The sequence below is a fragment of the Schistocerca piceifrons genome, chromosome X, assembly GCF_021461385.2.
Source record: "Schistocerca piceifrons isolate TAMUIC-IGC-003096 chromosome X, iqSchPice1.1, whole genome shotgun sequence".
Lineage (NCBI taxonomy): Eukaryota > Metazoa > Arthropoda > Insecta > Orthoptera > Acrididae > Schistocerca > Schistocerca piceifrons.
The window spans coordinates 898,635,525-898,654,862 of NC_060149.1; the positions used below are offsets into that span (position 1 = coordinate 898,635,525).

The 19,338-nt window shown below is 43.8% G+C and overlaps 1 protein-coding gene across 1 annotated transcript in view; it reads right to left on the reverse strand.

The window, feature by feature from the left end:
* The window catches only part of LOC124721206, a 1,098,625-nt gene that overhangs the window by 244,194 nt on the left and 835,093 nt on the right, over window positions 1–19,338 (reverse strand). The window contains exon 6 of the mRNA XM_047246056.1: window positions 7,867–7,900. Within this exon, the coding sequence (XP_047102012.1) occupies window positions 7,867–7,900 (34 nt within the window). The remainder of the gene's footprint in view (window positions 1–7,866; window positions 7,901–19,338) is intronic.

Sequence of the window (19,338 nt, forward strand, 5' to 3'; positions counted from 1 at the left end):
CCCGGATGATGAGCTTCGCCCTGACATCTATCCTTCCTACCAACTCTAACCCCCTCTTCCTGCCTCCTCCTCTGGGCTCCCTCTCCTCCCCCTCCCTTCTTCTGAGCGGATTCCCCTCCTACTCCCCCTCCATCTCTTGTGCCTTCTTTCAGTGTCTCTGCACTCCCTCCTGCCCTGTCTTCCCTTTTCCTCTCCCGCCCCATGTGTCTCCTGCCTCTCCGTGAACCCACGGTTGCCCCTCCTCTCTTCATCCCGCCGCTTCCCCAGCTGCCCCCTGCTCTCCCCTCCTTTTCCATCCTCTCTGACCTTTCCCTTGGCAGGTCCCACCTGGTAGTTTTATTCTTCGTTGTGTGTGCTCCAAGTGGGTTTTAAGTGTGTTGTTTCGGAGTGTTTTTAATACTGTGGCCAACTTTTAACCTGTGCATGCGCATCCAGTGTCTTCTCTGTGTTTTAAGAATCGCCAACTGTGTTTTTTAACTTTCTGGTGACTTTTTTAACTGTCCCCAATGAACGTCTACATGTCAGTGTATTTTTACCTCCATTTTCTCCCCTTACTCTGTTTTATGTTCCCCTTTTTTTACCTCCTTATGTATGTATTATTTTATTCTTGTTTCAGTTGTCATGTCACTCGGCTGAAGAGCGGCGGATTGTGCTGCTGACAGCCCTCCCCTGCCCATATGGGGCCGGGGAATGAAATCACAATAAAGAAAGAAAAAAAAAAACTCAGCGAGGCAGTCTGGTATTCGCATTGAGTTGGTTCATATCTCGCTTACAGACATCATGTTTGCATTGCGTGTGCTTACTGCCTGTTTATGAGTGGACGTTGTTTTGATTTCGTGAGGTTATCTCTTGTGACCCCGTTGCTTAATACTTTGTTGTTGATCTTGGTGTCTTGCTCGGTTGTCTGTCATCATGCTTGTTCTTCCATTCCCGTTCGTCCGTCTTGTTTCTTCACAGCCCGCTCCCGTTCGGTCCCGCGACCGTTCCCGTCGCGGATACAACATTTTGGCGATGAGGTAAACGTTGGTAGTTGTTAGCATGGAGGCTAAGTTGGTCTGTCTTCTGGAACAACTGCAGCAGCAGCAGCTCCAGTTAGGCATCTTACAAAAGTCGATGCGGTTGCTAATGGACAAAGTCGATGCCCGGGACACATGACCACAACAGCTTCCGAGTCCTCGGGTGTCCGATGCTTTCCCACTTTCGCCGTCGTTCCCACCATTTAACGACGTTAAAGAAGACTGGGAAACATCGGCTGAAACAACACTTCACAGGTTTTCAATTCACGGATGACCTCTTGCAGCGATCGTTGTTTTTGTCTTGGGCCTTCCCAGACACATTCTTTCTTCTTCACAAGTTGGCACCCTTGTCCAATCCTGTGGCTCTATCTTTTCAGGGGATATTCCTTTTGCTGACACACTATTATTCGCAGCGCTTCGATGTGGTCGCCTCTCGGATGGAGTTCCACCAGTGCCTTAAACAGCCTGGTCAATCATATCGTTCCTAGGTCACAGACTTGGAGGGTCTCAGCCATCGATGCGATTTTACATGCACCAATCGTCAGTGTATGGCTTCGTATGTGGACTCCCTGATCCGGGATGTGGTGGTTCAGCTGGCTCCAGATCCTGAGGTCCGCACTGCAGCGTTGAAACTCGATAATCCCTCATTGGAAAAGATTCTCCGCATTGCCCACTCATTTGAAATTGCTCAGGCGGCTAACGAGCGTCTCACGGCACTGCCGCAAGTGGCGGCGATCGATGCGTCTCTGGGGATTCCGCCCTCGCGACGTAGACGTGGCCTGGCCTTCACAGGCCAGCACCATTGGGACTCTTCATTGTCCGACGTCTCTATAGCTTCAGAGTCTCCGGTCGCCCCTCGTCGCCGGTCGAGCGGCGTGCTTCCATCTTGCCCACAGCGCTTTACCACGCACTCTCGTGCTGATTGCCCCCACCGCTGGAAAACGTGCACGCTGTGTGGGAAGGAGGGCCACATCTGATCTGTTTGTTATAGTCGCTCGACTCCCTCCCGTCCTGCCCCTACTGGGCCTCAGGATACAGTATGCTCTGCAATCGGTCGTCTAGCTGGAGGACCCATCAGCACAGAAGCTATTCCACACACTCCGCCTTTTTACTGAGGATGTCAGTTTCCAGGTCGACACTGGGGCCACCGTCCCTATGATTAATATTGTAACATATACCTGCCTGGGCTCCCCTGCGTTGTCACCTCCCTCTCAGCGTTTGGCCGCCTACGGCGATGGTTCCATTCCCCTTTGTTGGCAGTCGGTCGTCCAGGCGACATACAAACCTGTTCCCCAGCTGCTTAACCTATTTGCCGTCAACCATCCGTCGGCTTCGAATATTTTTGGCCTGGATGCGTTTTAGCTGTGGCTTTTCAATTTCTGATGAAGTTAAGGTCATTTCCACGGCTGTTCCTTTTCAGGACTTGGACGATCTGTGCTCGGCTTTTGCATCATTGTTTGCAACGGATCTTGGGTGTGCTTCATGTTTTCAGGCGTACATCACACTTCGGCTGGATGCGATGCCTCGCTTTTTCCGAGCCAGATCCATTCCAGTGGCCTTACAGCCAGCAGTCAAGCAGGAACTTGATCGGCTACAGGTTGCTGGCGTCCTAGAGCCTGTGACATACAGTGCTTGGGCGACACCATTGGTGATCGTATGGAAACCCAATAAGTCTCTTTGGCTGTGTGGGGACTTCGGTGCTACTGTCAATGCTCAGTCCTTAGTAGACACTTATCTCATTCCCTGACAGGAATGCCTTCTTGCCAAGCTTGCAGGGGGCCAGTACTTTTCTAAGATAGACCTGGCTGAGGCATACCACCAGTTACCCTTGGATGTCGATTCCCAGAACATCATGATTATCAACACACTTTTCGGATTATACAAGCATCTTCCATTTAGTCTCTTGAGCGCCAACAATTTTCCAGCGTTTCCTGGAGCAGCTTACGCAGCCTATCCCAGCCTGCATGAATTATCTGGATGACATCTTGGTCACCGGGCGCTCCTGCCAGGAACATTTGCACAACCTCAGCTCCTTACTTCACGCTCTGCAGTCTGCAGCTTTACGCTGTCAGCTGCACAAGTGTTGTTTTTGCAACCGGAAAAGGAATACTTAGGCCACTGGCTTAGCAAAGATGGCACTCGCCCTTTAGATCGCAATGTCGCGGCCATTGAGGCCCTTCCTCGTCCCAAGGGCTTATCCGACCTCCAGGTGTTTTTGAGCAGATTTACTTATTACTTAAGGTTCTTACCCCAATCTGCCTCTGGCATCGCAAAGGGGTGACTTTTGATTCGACTCCTGCCTGTGACCAGGCTTTTCTCCATTTAAAGACGATGCTAAAGTCCGCCCCTTGCCTTACTCCCTTCTCTCCGGACCGCCCCCTGGTTTTGGCGGCTGATGTGTCGGCATACGGCATTGGGGCAGTCCTCGCACATTGGAATACCGATGGTTCAGAACAGCCCATCGCTTATGCATCTAAAACGTTAACTCCAGCACAATGGGACTACTCCCAGATTGAAAAGGAGGCCCTGGTGATAGTGTTCGTTGTCCAAAAATTTCACATCTAACTCTTTGGGGTCAAGTTCACCCTCCTGACAGACCATAAACCCTTAGTTACACTTTTTGGACCCCACTCTCACCTTCCAGAGCAGACAGCTCAACGTCTCCAGCGCTGAGCGTTATTTTTACGGAATTACACTTCCACCATCCGGTATAAGCCCAAGGCCTACGATGTTAACGTGGATGCTTTGTCACGTCTCCCAGCAGGCCCTGATCCTGCGTTTGACCAATAGGAGGTCCTCTGCTTTCACACTGATTCTGCCCACCAGGATGCGCTGGACGGTTTGCCTCTTATGGATGCTCACATTGCCATGGCTACATTCCAAGACCCTATCTTGCGACAGGTTCTCTGCTACATGGTCCACAGTTGGCCCTCCTATATTACTCACTGAATGCGGACTGACTTCAGCCCCTGGCGCCACCAGTCCCACAGGCGCTCTGTGGTCGATGATGTCCTTCTGTTGGCTATGGAGTCAGATGCCCATCAGGCGGTCATCCCTCCAGCTTTTCAAAATCATGTGCTCAGTTTGTTACACTGCAGGCACTGGGGTAGGTCCCGCATGGAAGTTTTAGCTCGCCAGCATGTGTATTAGCCCAGCATCGATGGCGATATTTACTGCATGGTCCACGGGTGCACTGTGTGTGTACGTCACCAGGGAAGCCCCCTCAGTCATTCACACCCTGGTCTGTGCCTCGCCAGCCCTGGGATCGTATCCATCTCGATTTTGCGAGGGTCCGTTTCTGGGCTCCATGTGGTTACTTATCGTTGATGCCTACGCCAAATAACCATATGTCGTCCGCATCGCACTCACCACCACAGAGGCCCCACTCATGGCCCTGACCCAGGTTCTCTTCATTGAGGGCCTGCCTCACACATCGGTCTCTGATAATGGCCTCCAATTCACGGCATCCTCCTTCAACGACTTCTGTCAGGCCAATGGTATCAAACATATCCGTAGCCTGCCTTCCACCCTTCCTCCAATGACACGGTCGAGAGGCTTGTCCGCACATTTAAACAGCAGTTGACTAAGGCGGTCGAAACATCTCCAACCACGTCAGCCCTCGCCCTGTTCTTGAGCACATATCGCACCACGCCAATTGACACCCATTGTCCGGTGGAGCTACTCCGTGGGCGACAGCCACAGACCCTGATCCATTTGCTGATGCCGTCACCCTCCCACCCCCGCTGTGGGCCCTCTCAGCGTTACGCCTCCGGCGCGGCCGTGTGGACCCTCGTGTATGGGAGCAAGGCGGGTTGGATGCCCACCTTGATCGTTGCGGCTCGTGGGTAGCGTGTGACATCAGTGCAGACGTCGAAAGGGTTGGATCGCCACCATCATAGCTCCGCCCACGTATCCCCGTGGCACTCCCGCCGCCGCCGCCGCCGCCGCCTCCTCCTCCTACACTACCTCCTTGGGGTACAGACGTGGTCCTCACGTCGCCGCCACTGCCCCCCGGTTGCTGCCTCCCCGCGAGCCTGCCGCTGGCTCTCCCACCCTCAGGTGGATCGGAGGCTCCTTCCGACGCCTTGGCCTCTGGGTCGACCGTCACGGACGCCTCGGACGTCCCTTCCTCCCCGAATATGGCAGTTGCCGAGCCTTGGTCTTCTCCCATCTGTCGACCACCGTGGCACCGTCTGGGGTGTTTTCGCCCCTACGCGCAAGTTTCGGGGGGGGGGGGGGGGGGGGGAGGAATCTGGTACCGAGCGCCGCAGGTTTCGAATCCGCGCCAGACGGCATGGAACACGATGACCACTAGAGGTCTCTGCAGCAGTCGCGCCGTAAGCCGTGGCTGCACTCGCTCCTGGCCCCGAGCCTAACTTGAGGTCCCAGCGGCCAATAGCGACATACCGTGTCGTATATTTAGGCGGCTGCCTCTCACTAAGCGAGGCAGTCTAGTATTCGCATTGAGTTGGTTGATATTTCGCTTACATACATCATGTTTACGTTGCGTGTACTTACTTTCCATTTACGAGTAGACATTGTTTTGATTTCGTGAGGTTGTCTCTTGTGAACCCGTTGCTTAATAGTTTGTTGTCGATCTTGGTGTCTTGCTCGGTTGTCTGTCGTCGTGCTTGTCCTTCCATTCCCGTCCGTCCGTCTTGTTTGTTCATAGGCAGCTCCCGTTCGGTCCCGCCGCGTTTTCGTTAGCGGCCACCCTGCAACCGTTCCTGTCGCGGTTACAACAGAATGTGTGCACCCTTTGCCTTTATGACGGGTTGAACTCCACTGGGGTCACTTTCAATTAGGTATCTGAATGTCTGTGGAGGAATAACAGCCCATTTTTCAGGATGGAAACCATACAAATTAGTGACGTTGGACGCTGGGTCTGGAACGAAGTCTACGTTCTGGATCATCCCAAAGGTACTTCATGCGGTTCAGGTTGGGCTCTGGGCAGGCCAGTCCATTTCAGAAATGTGATTGTCCACAAACGATTCCAATACAGATACTGCAGTATGACAAGGTGCTGCAACAAAGTACGCAGTGCTGAAATGTTTCGTATCCCTCCATGTTTAACATTTCTTTAAGCGCAATAAGGGGACCACAATCTAACCACGGAAAACACCTCCATTCCGTAACACCAACTCCTCGGTTCTTCACTGTTGGTGCTATACACGATGGCAGGTAATGTTCTCCAGGTATTCAAACCCAAACCCTCTCATTGGGTTGCTACAGCGTATACGATGATCCAAATCACTCGTTTCCTCCCATCCACTGTCCAATGGTGTCGTTCTATACAGCCATCCCAAGCATCGCGTATGAGGAGGTGGCATAGTCAATGTCCAGCCTGCACTGCTGGTAGCATTCTGCAACTCACGAGTGATTCCTTCTGCTCATTCGTGCAATATCTCACAACCACCCTCCGCAGTGCTCGATGGTCCTTTTCCGTCAGCACGTGAGGTCTGTCTGACATTGATTTAACTGTGGTCGTTTTTTCGCATTTCCACTTCACAGTCGCACCACCAACAGCCGACTTGAGCAGCTTTAGAATGGTCTACATGTCTCTGATGGATTTGTTACGCAGGTGACGTCCAATGCCCGGTCCGAGGTCGAGGTCCCCGAACTCTCCTGATCGATCACTTCTGATGCTACTGCTTCTGTAGTGACAGCACAATACTCCCCGCCTTCTTTAATATGGGTGGATACGCCTCTCGCGACTTCTAGTGGTCAATTCCGCATTAGGTAGGTGTGTTCGGATACTTTTGATCAGATAGTGTACATATTTATTACTGTAGCAAGGAACCGATTCGTGTCCGTATGTTTTAAATCGTTATCTACTCGATATGCTATACACACCATATGTACGTATAAGTGCCAATGCACATGTGTCGGTTACTTGCATGATTTTTGGTCTGAACAGAAGAGCCTACGTTTCGCACGAAAATTGTTTTCTAAAGTTGAGATGATTGCAGATAAAAGTTTTTTTCATTCTGAAGATATGTCGTAATCAGTGAAAGACATTTACAGATTAGGTTACTCAACGTAACGAAATATCCATTCTGTCACTACAAAGGGAAGAACTTATGGAAATTTACTATATAAATACTGTATCAAAATTTATAGCGTACCCCATTTTATTGGAGGAAATAATGGTGAAGCTGTCGAAGACGAGATAGAAGGGTTCTTAGCAGACTAATGCTTTCTGGAAATTCTTTCACGGGTTATGAAATATGATGCTACATTTCAGATGTATTGTCTCATGTCTTTGGTTTTTTCGTTTGAGCCCTTCATAAAATACACAGGTTTTATTACAACACAATCTGCGTGGACATAGTCGAGTGTTCTTCCTCCCACGAGAACTGCCTAATGTCTGTATCAATTTATGGGCCAGAAAAAATTTTTCCTATGCACTGACAGACAAGTGAATCAGTGCTATTTCCTTAACTTCGTGTCATTCATTTCACAAGCAAGTCCAATACACCATGGCTGCTGATCACAGTAATATTTTGTCTCGGCATGTTGTCGTTAATCAGATATTAATCTAGTACGTCGCTTTTCTTGAACATTGGGAGTAATGACATTAAGAATTTTTGACCAGTGATTTATCAGGACCCATTTTTAAATTATTTTCGAGTTTTGTTGTGCACCCAAGAGGACAACACACTTAGAATTAGAGTTTGTGTAATAGTAGACAATACCTTGGGAATGTAATAATGTCCAATGTTGTTTTATCTACAGTGCTATCCACCGGCTGGTAAAACTGTTTCAGAGTGAGACCAGGTGAGCTGCATTACTTAATACATCACAATTTTTTTTATTCTTCATTATGAGATAATTAAACTGATCTACTCACCGTAGGTCATTGAGAACCGGAAGCAGTTTGAGACCTGCAACAGAAAGTTTTTTCTTATGAGAGTTCAGCATATCCATAAGCAGTCCATACACGAAGAAAATGTGAATCTTTAGACTCTTTAAATCTTAATTTATCCACTAACGGAAATAAATGTGCTATTACAACACTTGGGATGAAAAGGCCTTTGTCGCAGGCAGATTAAGGGTCATGATGAAATGAAATGTACTGTTAGTAACATTAAATTCATAGTAAATTGAAAATTATATTTGTTGTTGTGTGTATACTTTGATGCATTCTTGATAAAGGTGCTTTCATTTTGAAGTGTTTCACGAGACTGCTATTGTGACTGCTGCTTGAATGCGGATTATATGTGACATAGTTTGATGAAGATGCCAGACGGAACGTAAGATTAAAAGTAAAACACTAACGCTGAAGTGGAGAAAATGCTGAAAGATCACATAGTTCGACTGACAGAAAGAAAGAAAGAAAGAAGGCGCATGTCGTCCCATCGTCGATTACCGGATGGTGATACAAATCATCAAAAATTATGTACACCTATTGCTAAGGTCGAGACTGATAAGACAGACCTGGAAAAAAACTGCTTTCGTAGCATCTTAGGGCCCCTGTAAGTTCAAAATTATACAATTTGACCTGTGAGATGCTTCAGCCACCTTAGGATGCGTGATGAACAATCTGCTTAGTTGTTTTCATTGGATAAAGTGTCATTGTTATCTTGTTGGCATTATTATTTTCTCAAAGAGAAATGTTTGATGAACAAGGAGAGGGAGGAGTAACAACTCGTAAAGAACGATGCACCACCTGGGCCTGGTAACAATACCTTGTAAGGGCCCCTTGCCACGGTTACGGTGAAGTCCTAAACGTTAGCGAAGGCAGAGATGAAAATCATTGGTACGGCTTCCATAAGTCCTTTCGAAATATTACGGAAAAAGTTTAGACACGAGGATTGCTTCTTATTGAAATGACTACATTAGTCCCAAAAACATTTCTACATCAGAAGCATTTTACTAACCACAGCGCCGCAGTGGTATTTGCCAATCAATGCTTCAAAAATTGCGAGAAGTAGGAAATATAATTGTGTTCAGTTAACATAAATATACTACCTACTCGAGGTCTAACATCGTCGAACATTTTGTTAAACTGAAAGTCATGTCTCTTATGATATTATTAGAACAAATGTTCTTCTTTGACAGTTCGCTTACGAGAGCTGGCACACTTTGAAGACTGGTGACCATAACACAACTATTTCACAAACAGTATTTAAGATTCAAAACATAGTAAATTTGATAAAATTGTTGACATGTTCAGCACGAATAAACAGCATGTAATGTCGCTGCTCAAACGCAGTCTAGGAATATACCATATGCTCGTCTCGAGAATTAAGATTTGTTAATAGTTACAGTTTCCATGTACGCCGATATACAGATTATTAGCGTCGTGGTTTGTTGAAGAGCGAGGATGCGACTGTCTAATGAAAAGCTGTCTAATGAAAAGCTTCAGTATTAAACATGGCTGACGACGATCCTAAATCGGGAATCCGCTCCTACCTGTCATACGGTATTGCTGGCTGGGAGGCACCCAGGGGTAGGTTCATCCTCCTGACTGGGAAAGTTTCCATTCTTCCTGCACAACTGCAGCTTTCTTTCGCGAAGTGTGTGAGTTATGTCTTGAAAATATCTATGAAGTTCTGACTGTGACGACTAAGTGTACAGTTACAGAGTCGTGTTCGTGTTGTTGATGACGATGAGAGGCAGAAGAGAAAGGGTGAAAACCGGTGCCTACACATAACCTGTTAATCGCGAATAACACGAAGAGCGCGGCCCAATTAATATCTCTATCCGACGTATGGCTCACCGTCAATAGCAGCGTATGCCTCCACTGCATCAGGCACTACAGGGAGGTGTGGAATTTCATGCAGACCACTGGTGCAAAATTTGTCTGTCACTTTCTTCCCGCCGCAAACTCTCTTCGTATTGCCGTCCAAATACTGGCGCCGAAAATTTTACCAGGTTTTGAACCAGCTACCAGCGAGAATAGCACTACGAAATAAGTGTGCATTAGCAACGTCTGATATTGATACAGATAATCAATTTCCTATCCTCTCGATTACGAGGGAACCTTTTACGGGCGCGTCATTTCGATTCGGGAAATTAAATTGAAAAAGAAAGCAGGATCAGAACGATTGTGGATTTTAGTAGGCAAATTCTTGAGATTTGTGACAACATAAATATATAATTTACAAAATCGCCAGTTTTGAAGAACTAAGACTCAGTCGAAATTAGTGGTCTTAGAAATAACCAGAAATGAATCGCACATTTCTCTAGCGCGTTTGTTCACCGTTACGTAAATTCCGTAGCTGTATAATTTTTAGTAATTTCGAGATCTGAAATTGCTATTTTCTGTTCACACACATTTTAATGGTAATAAATGAAGAATCTTCCGTACTATTCCTAGAGTAAACGATAGGATTATTTTCATTTCATTACAACGTATTTTTGTCATCCCTATTTTTTCTAGTTTGTTGAACTAAGATTTATATTACTAGTTATTTCGAAAATGTATAAATAAAGTCAATAATGAAACGCGTTGGGGTCCACTAACATAACGAGAAAAAAATCGTCGAGGGACACATGCCGACACAAAATCGATAACTACTTCCGAGACTGATACTGAAGAACCGGATAATTCGTAATGAGAGTGCTAATGTAATCCATCAAAGATCTGTGTAAGCGCTAGTTCTGTTTGCGATTTGGGTGGCAAGCAGAAGGCAACACTGAAGGAAACTGCAATTTGGTTGACAACCACCTGTTCTCCGAGCCATTATGACAGAGGGTGGGATGTGTTGCTGTTATTTATATTGGAAGGAAACAAATCAACAGCCATGTTTTGCAGGACACATTTGTGAGAATCACATCTAGACTGATATACTGTACATGAATGTGTGACGTTGTGGACACAAAAGCGTCATTAGCTGACGTAGCAGTAGCTTTATAGATGTTTACATACGTATAGTATGGCCAATGGAATACCCCTGAATGAAAAGAAAGGTATTTTTTCTGTCTTCTTTTTTCATTGTTTTATGATGTCATTTACCGAACTTTTTAACAGGGCCTTGTATTATTGCACCGGTATCATAGCGAGATTGCTACGGATTTGTTTATAAACTGTAAGCCTTAGAACCTCTTCAATGAGGGCTTTGGAACCACCAAAGGTACAATGCAGTGGTTCCCAACATGTATTAAACCATTACCTCTGAGTGCAATTAGACACTAGCTAGTACTCCCACCATCCCCCCCCCCCCCTCCCCACGTTATGACCAACTTTAGCACCTAACTAAACTATAGAATGCAGAAATGTTCTTGGAAAATTTTTATTTTTAAAATGATGAAAGATGAACTATATATTTTGTGTGTGTGTGTGTGTGTGTGTGTGTGTGTGTTAGAATGAATGACGAAGGAATTGATGCTGCATCGCAAGCTAATTATCCACAGTGAAGGTAGACACTTGTTACGCAACGTTCATCCCCTACATTACTCCCCTCCACTGCAGTACTTGCTTGACCTTCACACTGCAACCCCACTTAAAATCAAACAGGTTCATATGTTTGCACTATACTTACTGTTTGTAAATCACTTGATTGCTGCACTCCTTACTTATAACTGATAGAAACTGGTCTTTTGTCTAACTACTTCAGTAATAATAATAATAATGCTGTGTACAGCACTATAGTAGCCATTATGTAGTTACTGCTGTGTCGTGCTGTCACTTAATTCATTTACCTGTCTCGGAGTGAGTAACGAAGCAATTTCTGGACTACTGCAGTTACTGTCTACAACTTGGAGAAGACATTTTCTTGAGATACTTAGCGTTTGTTACGTATATGTCTCACGTACATCATCAGCGATGTACGGGACAAAGCACAACATGTGTGTAGTGGTGGAGTATATGAGGATCATGTAACGTCCACAGCATTAATGCTGCTAATTGAGAGAAAATAATTATTGATAACTTATATAATCAATATTAGGGTCTCACAAAATTGTGTTAATAGTAATGATCTTCCGGAAATAATTTAGCGTCGTTACTGAAACAGAATCGAATCGTTTAACTCTTACCCCCACCCTCCGCCCCCAAATTTCATTTTACCCGTCAGGGGGTAGTTACCATTAGGTTGTGAACCACGGGGGTGTTACAGACGGGTACGAGTTGTCATTGTGGCGCCTGCTGATTATCAACGATGAAGATAAGTTATATTTCCACATGGTAGACGGGGGAGCAGCTCATATGGGCAGTAATGGGGGAGTAAATAAGTTCCGGAGAAGCGAAATTACAGAAAACGTAACGGACTTGATGTCTTCTCCTCCCGAATTCAAATCTTACCTTAATGAAAGAGCCACATTCTCATTTTTGAGTGTGGGTCATGGACGTTGTTAGTGACAAAGCGAAAAAAAGAGAAACAGGGAGACATGGATTGGGTAAAAAAGCTTTCAGCGACGACATTAATGGATCATGTTTTCCCCCAGGAGCCTAATTGTCGTAACAGGCTACATTAACTATCGAAATTTGGTCAAATCAGTGGTTTCGAGAGTACTCTCATATTCAGGCTTAGACTGCGTTCGGTGATACAAAAATATTGTCCCCTGTATCGATCTACTGGGACTTTATCATCAAGGAAGCCGTCTCTTTCAGAACGTCCACCAACAACTTTAACCGGGACATTAGCTACATCCTCAGTGTTGCATGAAAGTGGGAGCGTGGTGCTGAGAAGTTACATAGAAATATGAGTAGTTTCTTACTAGAGATCGGCGGCACTGACCCATCGAAAACGTTGACATAATCTTTGTACTGTACACAAAATTCTTGGTTTCTCCATGGAGGCACCATGATGTATACCGGGCGAATATCAGATGTAAAAGGGCACTGTGATAACGACGCAGAGTGTCGTTTAAAGCTGAGATATTATTCGAACATCATGCGCCAAGAACAGCGACCAAATTTTGTCTGAGACCGAACTGATGTGAAACTCGATGGTTCGACTTAGTTTTCAGCTATTCAAGGTCGTCAGAAACATTCTGAGAAGCTTATAAGAGTGTTTCAGGGTAGGTTGTGCTGAGAAATAACAGTTAAGAAAAAAATTCAATACGTTGCGTCGTTTCCGAGTTAATTATCATTAAAGGTAGCCACTCAGATCGTCGCACGCCCGAATTCCAGCGGTCTGCCTGATACAATCTATGTCAGTTGTTCTCATAGCGTAGGTGACTGCGGAGTTCAACCCTTACTACCGCCCCATAACCAGTTTCTGTATCGCTCTCTAGTTCGGTTTTAGGAAACCGAACGAAGAACACGTTCGGCGACTCCGTCTCTGGCGGGCCGCTTGAATTTGCCCGTGCAGCGGCCTCATTAACTAACTTCAATGCTAATTAACTCGGTAAGGCGCAACGTTCTGCATTTTTTCTTAACAATTATTTCTCAGCACAACCTACTCTGCAACACCTTTACAAGCTTTTCAGGCTCTTTCTGGCCATCCTATATAAGCTTATAAGCTCGATAACAATAAGCCCAACTTACTTACGATAAATTTAATTGTTTTCTATGTTAAGCACCGTCCATTTACTCTCAGTTTTCAGTGAAGAACTAGAAAATTGGCGTTTATCTGGTAATAAATATGCAGCCAGTCGCTTTTTTACGATTTATTCAACCATGAACATGTTTTCGATCCACTGCAAGTTCATCATCAGATGGAGGTGTTACAAGAACATTGAGTAGCTTGAGCTATGCTGGTGATGCTGGCGGAAATGGCGGAATCGGTGACGAAACATTTACGAAACCGTAAGTTTTTTATGTTTTAGGTACATGCAGTGCACTACCTTGTGGAATCCACATCAGATTGCTTCTTATAATGTGCATTATTAAGCTATGTACACAAATAAACACAGTATTTAGCTGCACTTGTATTTACACTGGTTCACAGGATGTAAACATTCCATGTTTTTAGAAGAATATTGGTATGACAGATGCTACACTTTACGACATAATAGCCTTTGCAAAGAAATGCATTGTATTATGCTACAAATATTACTAGTACAGATTTTACATTTCAGTAAATGTTGTTAGCTGCAGGAGTGTCTTTATATTGGCAAAAAATTAGTATGGGTTAACAGTTATACAAAAGGTAAACAGCTAGAATGGAATATTTAATGCATAATTAAAAACTTTTTGTAAGTTACAGAATACCATAGTCGTTACATGCCAAGAAGAATAACATTTATTGTTTTGGTGCCAGGATAGCCAGGAAATTTTGGAAGTAAAGGTTTTGTGTTGACTCGTCTGTTCATTCACGATGTTCTGGGTTGATTTCAGTTTGTGGAACTTGAACAATTAGAAATTTTCATTCACAGACTAAAATCACCCCAAAAATCCTGAATGAATAGACTGAGTCAACACAAAACCTTTTCTTCCAAAATTGCCTGGATATCCTGGCACCAAAACAACAAAAATGGCAATAATTCATCTTCCTGCATAAATTTTATTCTTCTGGGCATGTAACGATTATGGTATTCTGTAACTTACAAAAGTTTTTAATTATGCATTAAATATTCCACTCTAGCTGTTTACCTTTTGTACAACTGTTAACCCATATTAAATTTTTTTGCCAATATAAAGACACTTCTGCAGCTAGCAACATTTACTGAAATGCAAAATCTGTACTAGTAATATTTGTAGCATAATACAATGCATCACTTGCCGAAGACTATTATGTAGCAAAGTGTAGCATCTGTCGTATCCATATTCTTCTAGAATCATGGAATGTTTACATCCTGTGAACCAGTGTAAATACAAGTGTAGCTAAATACTGTGTTTATTTGTGTACATAGCTTAATAATGCACATTATAAGAAGCAATCTGATGTGGATACCACAAGGCAGTGCGCTGTAAGTACCCAAAACATAAAAAACTTCTGGGTTCGTAAATGTTTTTTCTCCGATTACTAAATTTCCGTCATTTCCGCCAGCAGCACTAGCACTGCATCTAGCTACACTTGGTCCACAACATAATGTTCTTGTAACACCTCCATCTGATGATGAGCCTGCAGTGGCTCGAAAACATGTTCATTTTACTTCACGAACTGGTGCAGCGGAATTTGTGAAGAGACGGCGACGGCACATTTACTAGTCGCAATCTCATGTTTTTGCTCGTAGAACGTGGCAGTTAGAACGAGACAGTGTGATCACAAAGAATCTGTAACCTGATGCAAAAGTTGTTAGCAGTGGAGTGACAGCTGAGTAATGAAGACGAGCGGGGCGTGTGATTGAGCGTAGCGCGTTCATTAACTCATGCCCGTTTAGCTGCGTGTCAGAGGCTACACTGTTCACCCTTCAGAAACGCCCCGCTGTTTCACAGTGGCCGCATTGTTAACTCCGCAGAAGACTTATGTTTTTTGCTGTAAGTGTGCTTGCTCCAGTGTCCAGGCTCAGATCACATGAAATGTTCACCAAGTTGACACTATTTCTACATCAGCAGCGTTTTACGTTGGGTTTGTGGAGGGGTATTATATGCAAGTTATAGCATACGCACGGGGAAAAAAATATTGTGCAGAGGCAGTCACATTAAAAGTATAAAATTTTATTTTTGTATGAATATTGACTTACTATTGAAGAGGAATTCCGCCTTATTCAAGACACATTTGTAGTTTTCTTTTCACCCAGACATGTTTCAGCACATTTTGTGCCATCTTCAGTGGGTTTATTTGTTTATTTTACTTGTGGAAAATTGTTGTTGCATGTTAACCTTTAAAGAAACTTTCGGTACAAAATATTTTCATTTGTAAAATGAGTGATTATTGTCAAATATTTTACACTGGTTTGCATACAATAAATAGCAGAGAGACGTATCGATGAGTTGAGGCATGCTATTTTGTTTATTGATATGTCTTAAGTTTCTAGTTTTGAAGTACATTTGTAAATAAAGTGGATGTATGCGTTTGTTTACGTACCTCACATGGAGCTATTGGATGTTTATGCTACTTGCTTTACGTTTGCTATGCAATCTACAACTTGCCATATGCAAACGGCAAAACTATTTAATTTTCATGTTTATCATGTATTTCCGACAGAGGATCACTATATATGGTGTTATTTATCGTGTTACTCACGGTTTTTTATGTTGTGGTGTTTCTACTTCGTTTGTGTCGAGATATCACGCTTATTTTTTCGCTTTAGTCGCTACACACGCATTTTCTAAAATTTCTTCTCCAAGCAGAGTTTTCGCCGCTAATACGTGTTGTTGTGGCTGTGTAGTGTTCATTTGTTTCGTGGCACGTTTGTCTGGGATGTGACACGCGGATTTGAAGTGTTGTTGATGTCTGTGGTGTTTAGTTCGTGTGTGTGTGTGTGTGTGTGTGTGTGTGTGTGTGTGTGTGTCCAAGACAGGGAGAGGGGGGGAGGAGAGGGAGGAATAAGCGAGAGGGAGAGGGAGAGGGAGACAGAGAGAGAGAGAGAGAGAGAGAGAGAGAGAGAGAGAGAGTGAGTTGTGGATAGCCATGTGGAGTCAGTGGTGTACAGTTTGGAGAGAAGGGAATTTAATTTTAGAGGCCGATCATATTCAGTCTTGGGGTGGGTGTTATTTCTATAGTTCTTGTGTTGTCGCAAAGAGGGTTTTATTGCACAGTAATGTGTAGTCGTATAGTACTTTCTTTTCTTGAGCTATTCACTTTTGTATGTAATAGTTTTCTTCCAGTGTTAATTTTCGGTAAAGGCTGTTACTAGTTTTAAGGATTTTTAAGTTGGTTTCTATGGTTGTTGGGTGGTGATTCCGTGCTGTTAGGTGATCTACAAATATTGAGCGTGAGCTATTGCTTTTCAGTGCTCTGAGATGTTCTGTATACAAAAAATGGTTCAAATGGCTCTGAGCACTATGGGACTTAACTACTGAGGTCATCAGTCCCCTAGAACTTAGAACTACTTAAACCTAACTAACCTAAGGACATCACACACATCCATGCCCGAGGCAGGATTCGAACCTGCGACCGTAGCGGTCACGCGGTTCCAAACTGAAGCGCTTAGAACCGCACGGCCACACCGGCCGGCCGTATGTATTTCAGTGGCGTAGTATGGATCACTATGTCCACGAACAACTGTGGCAAGATCTGAATCGTTAGCAGTCACCTTGAGTCTGGCATGTATTTATAACACTCAGACGTATGATGAGTCTGTTCGTATAAAGAGCTTTAAATGCAGGTAGGAACATAGAAACTGTCTGGTAGGCTAACTGTATAGTCCGCAAGTAATTGTAGTGCTATTTCTGCAAGTGTGATGCAGAAGCACTCGGTAGCAGGTCTAACGTAAATTCGGAAATTCAGTACGATATCTGGACACTATTCTCAGATGAGAACATAAATATTTTTGGAAATTTTACAGCTATGCGATCTTTGTTGCTCAAATTAAAGGTTATCATATCATATCGAGAAAATTGGAGGCCCAGAATTCACTCTCATACCCGCCTAAACGTTGAATGCGATTTATGACGTTTTCTGGATGTGAGTGATTGATGGTATGTTCTTCGGTTCCATACGAACTTAGTGTCCTATTTTCACTTACCGAGATGTCGCAGTGGTAAGACAATCGACTGATATTACAGAATACGACGGTTTAAATCACTGTCTGACCGTCTAGTCAGATTTTCTGTGATTTTCCTAAATCTCATCAGGAAAATGTCGGGATGGTTCCTTTGAAATCGTACGGCTAATTTCCTTGTCAGTTCTTCTTAAATCCCAGGTTGAACTCCATTTCTAATGAGCTCTTCGTCAACTTGACTTTAAGACCTAATTTTCCTTTTTTATTCCTATTTTGGTACAGTATTTCGACGATTGACCAATTCGTTGTCTGCTGGAAACCTGACAATGAACCATTAGCCTTGGCTAAGGTTTCTCTGTTAAAAAGTGGTGCATAAGCCACAGTGCTGCTTTGGATGATTTTTGGACTGTAATTGAAATATTTTCAGGTGTAAAACAATCATACCACTCAAAATAAATGGGATAACGTGAGGAACAGAGGCGCGTGATTTTAACGACAAATATGACATGTCTTATTTAGGTATGAGTGCCTGTCGCTGAAGTTTATGTCTGACATTACATTTGTATTTGCAAACTTCGTCATTCTCTCAGTAAAGCGAAACGCTGATGAAACTGCGAACTTACACCCGAATGTTTATTATTATTAGCGCACTGATATTTCCTTTTTAGGTATAAATCATGCGCGATACTACACTCAGACCTCAGTCTTCGACTCACACATGTATTAAATGTATTCGCAATTGTAAATATTGGCAACCATCAGCTGTAGAATGGAATAACGACAATGAAAATTTATGCCTGATCGGGACTTGAACCGCTATTGCCTGCTCATCGCGAAGTTTCGCCTCACCATTTTACTATCCATGCGTGACCCACGGCCAGACCCAAAGTTCCATGTGTCGTCGACCATGTGTCTACAACCTGTGCTCATACATCCATTATATATATTCCTGTACAGGCAGACATTTTACTTGAATATTGCTTGCCCGTTGTCATCGAATAAATACAACATTTCCAAGCCTATGTTATTCTGACTTAGATGCAAAGTTCCTTTGGACGTGCAATCAGAATAACACAGGCACTGTAATAGCGTATTTATTTGCCGACAACGGGCAAGCGACATTCAAGTAAAATGTCCCACCTGTACTGGAATATACGTAATGGATGTACAAGTACAGGTTGTACACCCGTGATTGAAGACATACTGAAGTTTGGGTCTAGCCGTGAGGCGTGCACGGATTGCCAAATGGATGACCACGGCCTACTTAACATGCCTGCGAATGCCTCGATATCGAGACCTCTTCGCCAACATGTTGAATCTTGTTTTCCGTCGGCAAGGTGTTGGTTCATTTGATTTTTCTGATGACAGGTATTTTCCTTGTTATGTATGTTTCCCATCTGATTTGCTTCGGTTTGTTCTCTCCCAGTTTACCTGCTCGTATTGTTTAGTGTTTTGACTCAGTATCACTCAAGTTCTATTGTAAAATGTGTATAGATGAAGTATATATACACGTGAGCGTATACAGTCCTTGAAATCACATTGGAATTTTTTTTAGCTTGCTATTTAGAATATCATCTGATTCGTTGTCTTTCTGCTTTTAGATTCTATATAGTACAAAATAAATTAAAAAACTAAATAAATATTAAAAACTATAAAAATTGTTTATACATATCATGAGAGTCTAGTGGTGGATTTTCGGGTATGTTCTCGTTTTTTTTCTTTTCTCCTTTTATTTTTTTTATCATAATTAGTTTTTCTCCCATTTGCAGCTTATATTATATGATGATTTGACTATGGTCTACTGAAGTTTCATATTGGTACCAAGTCACTCAGACAATTAAAAAAAATGGTAAGGCAACCGCTTTCTATAAGCTGGAAATCC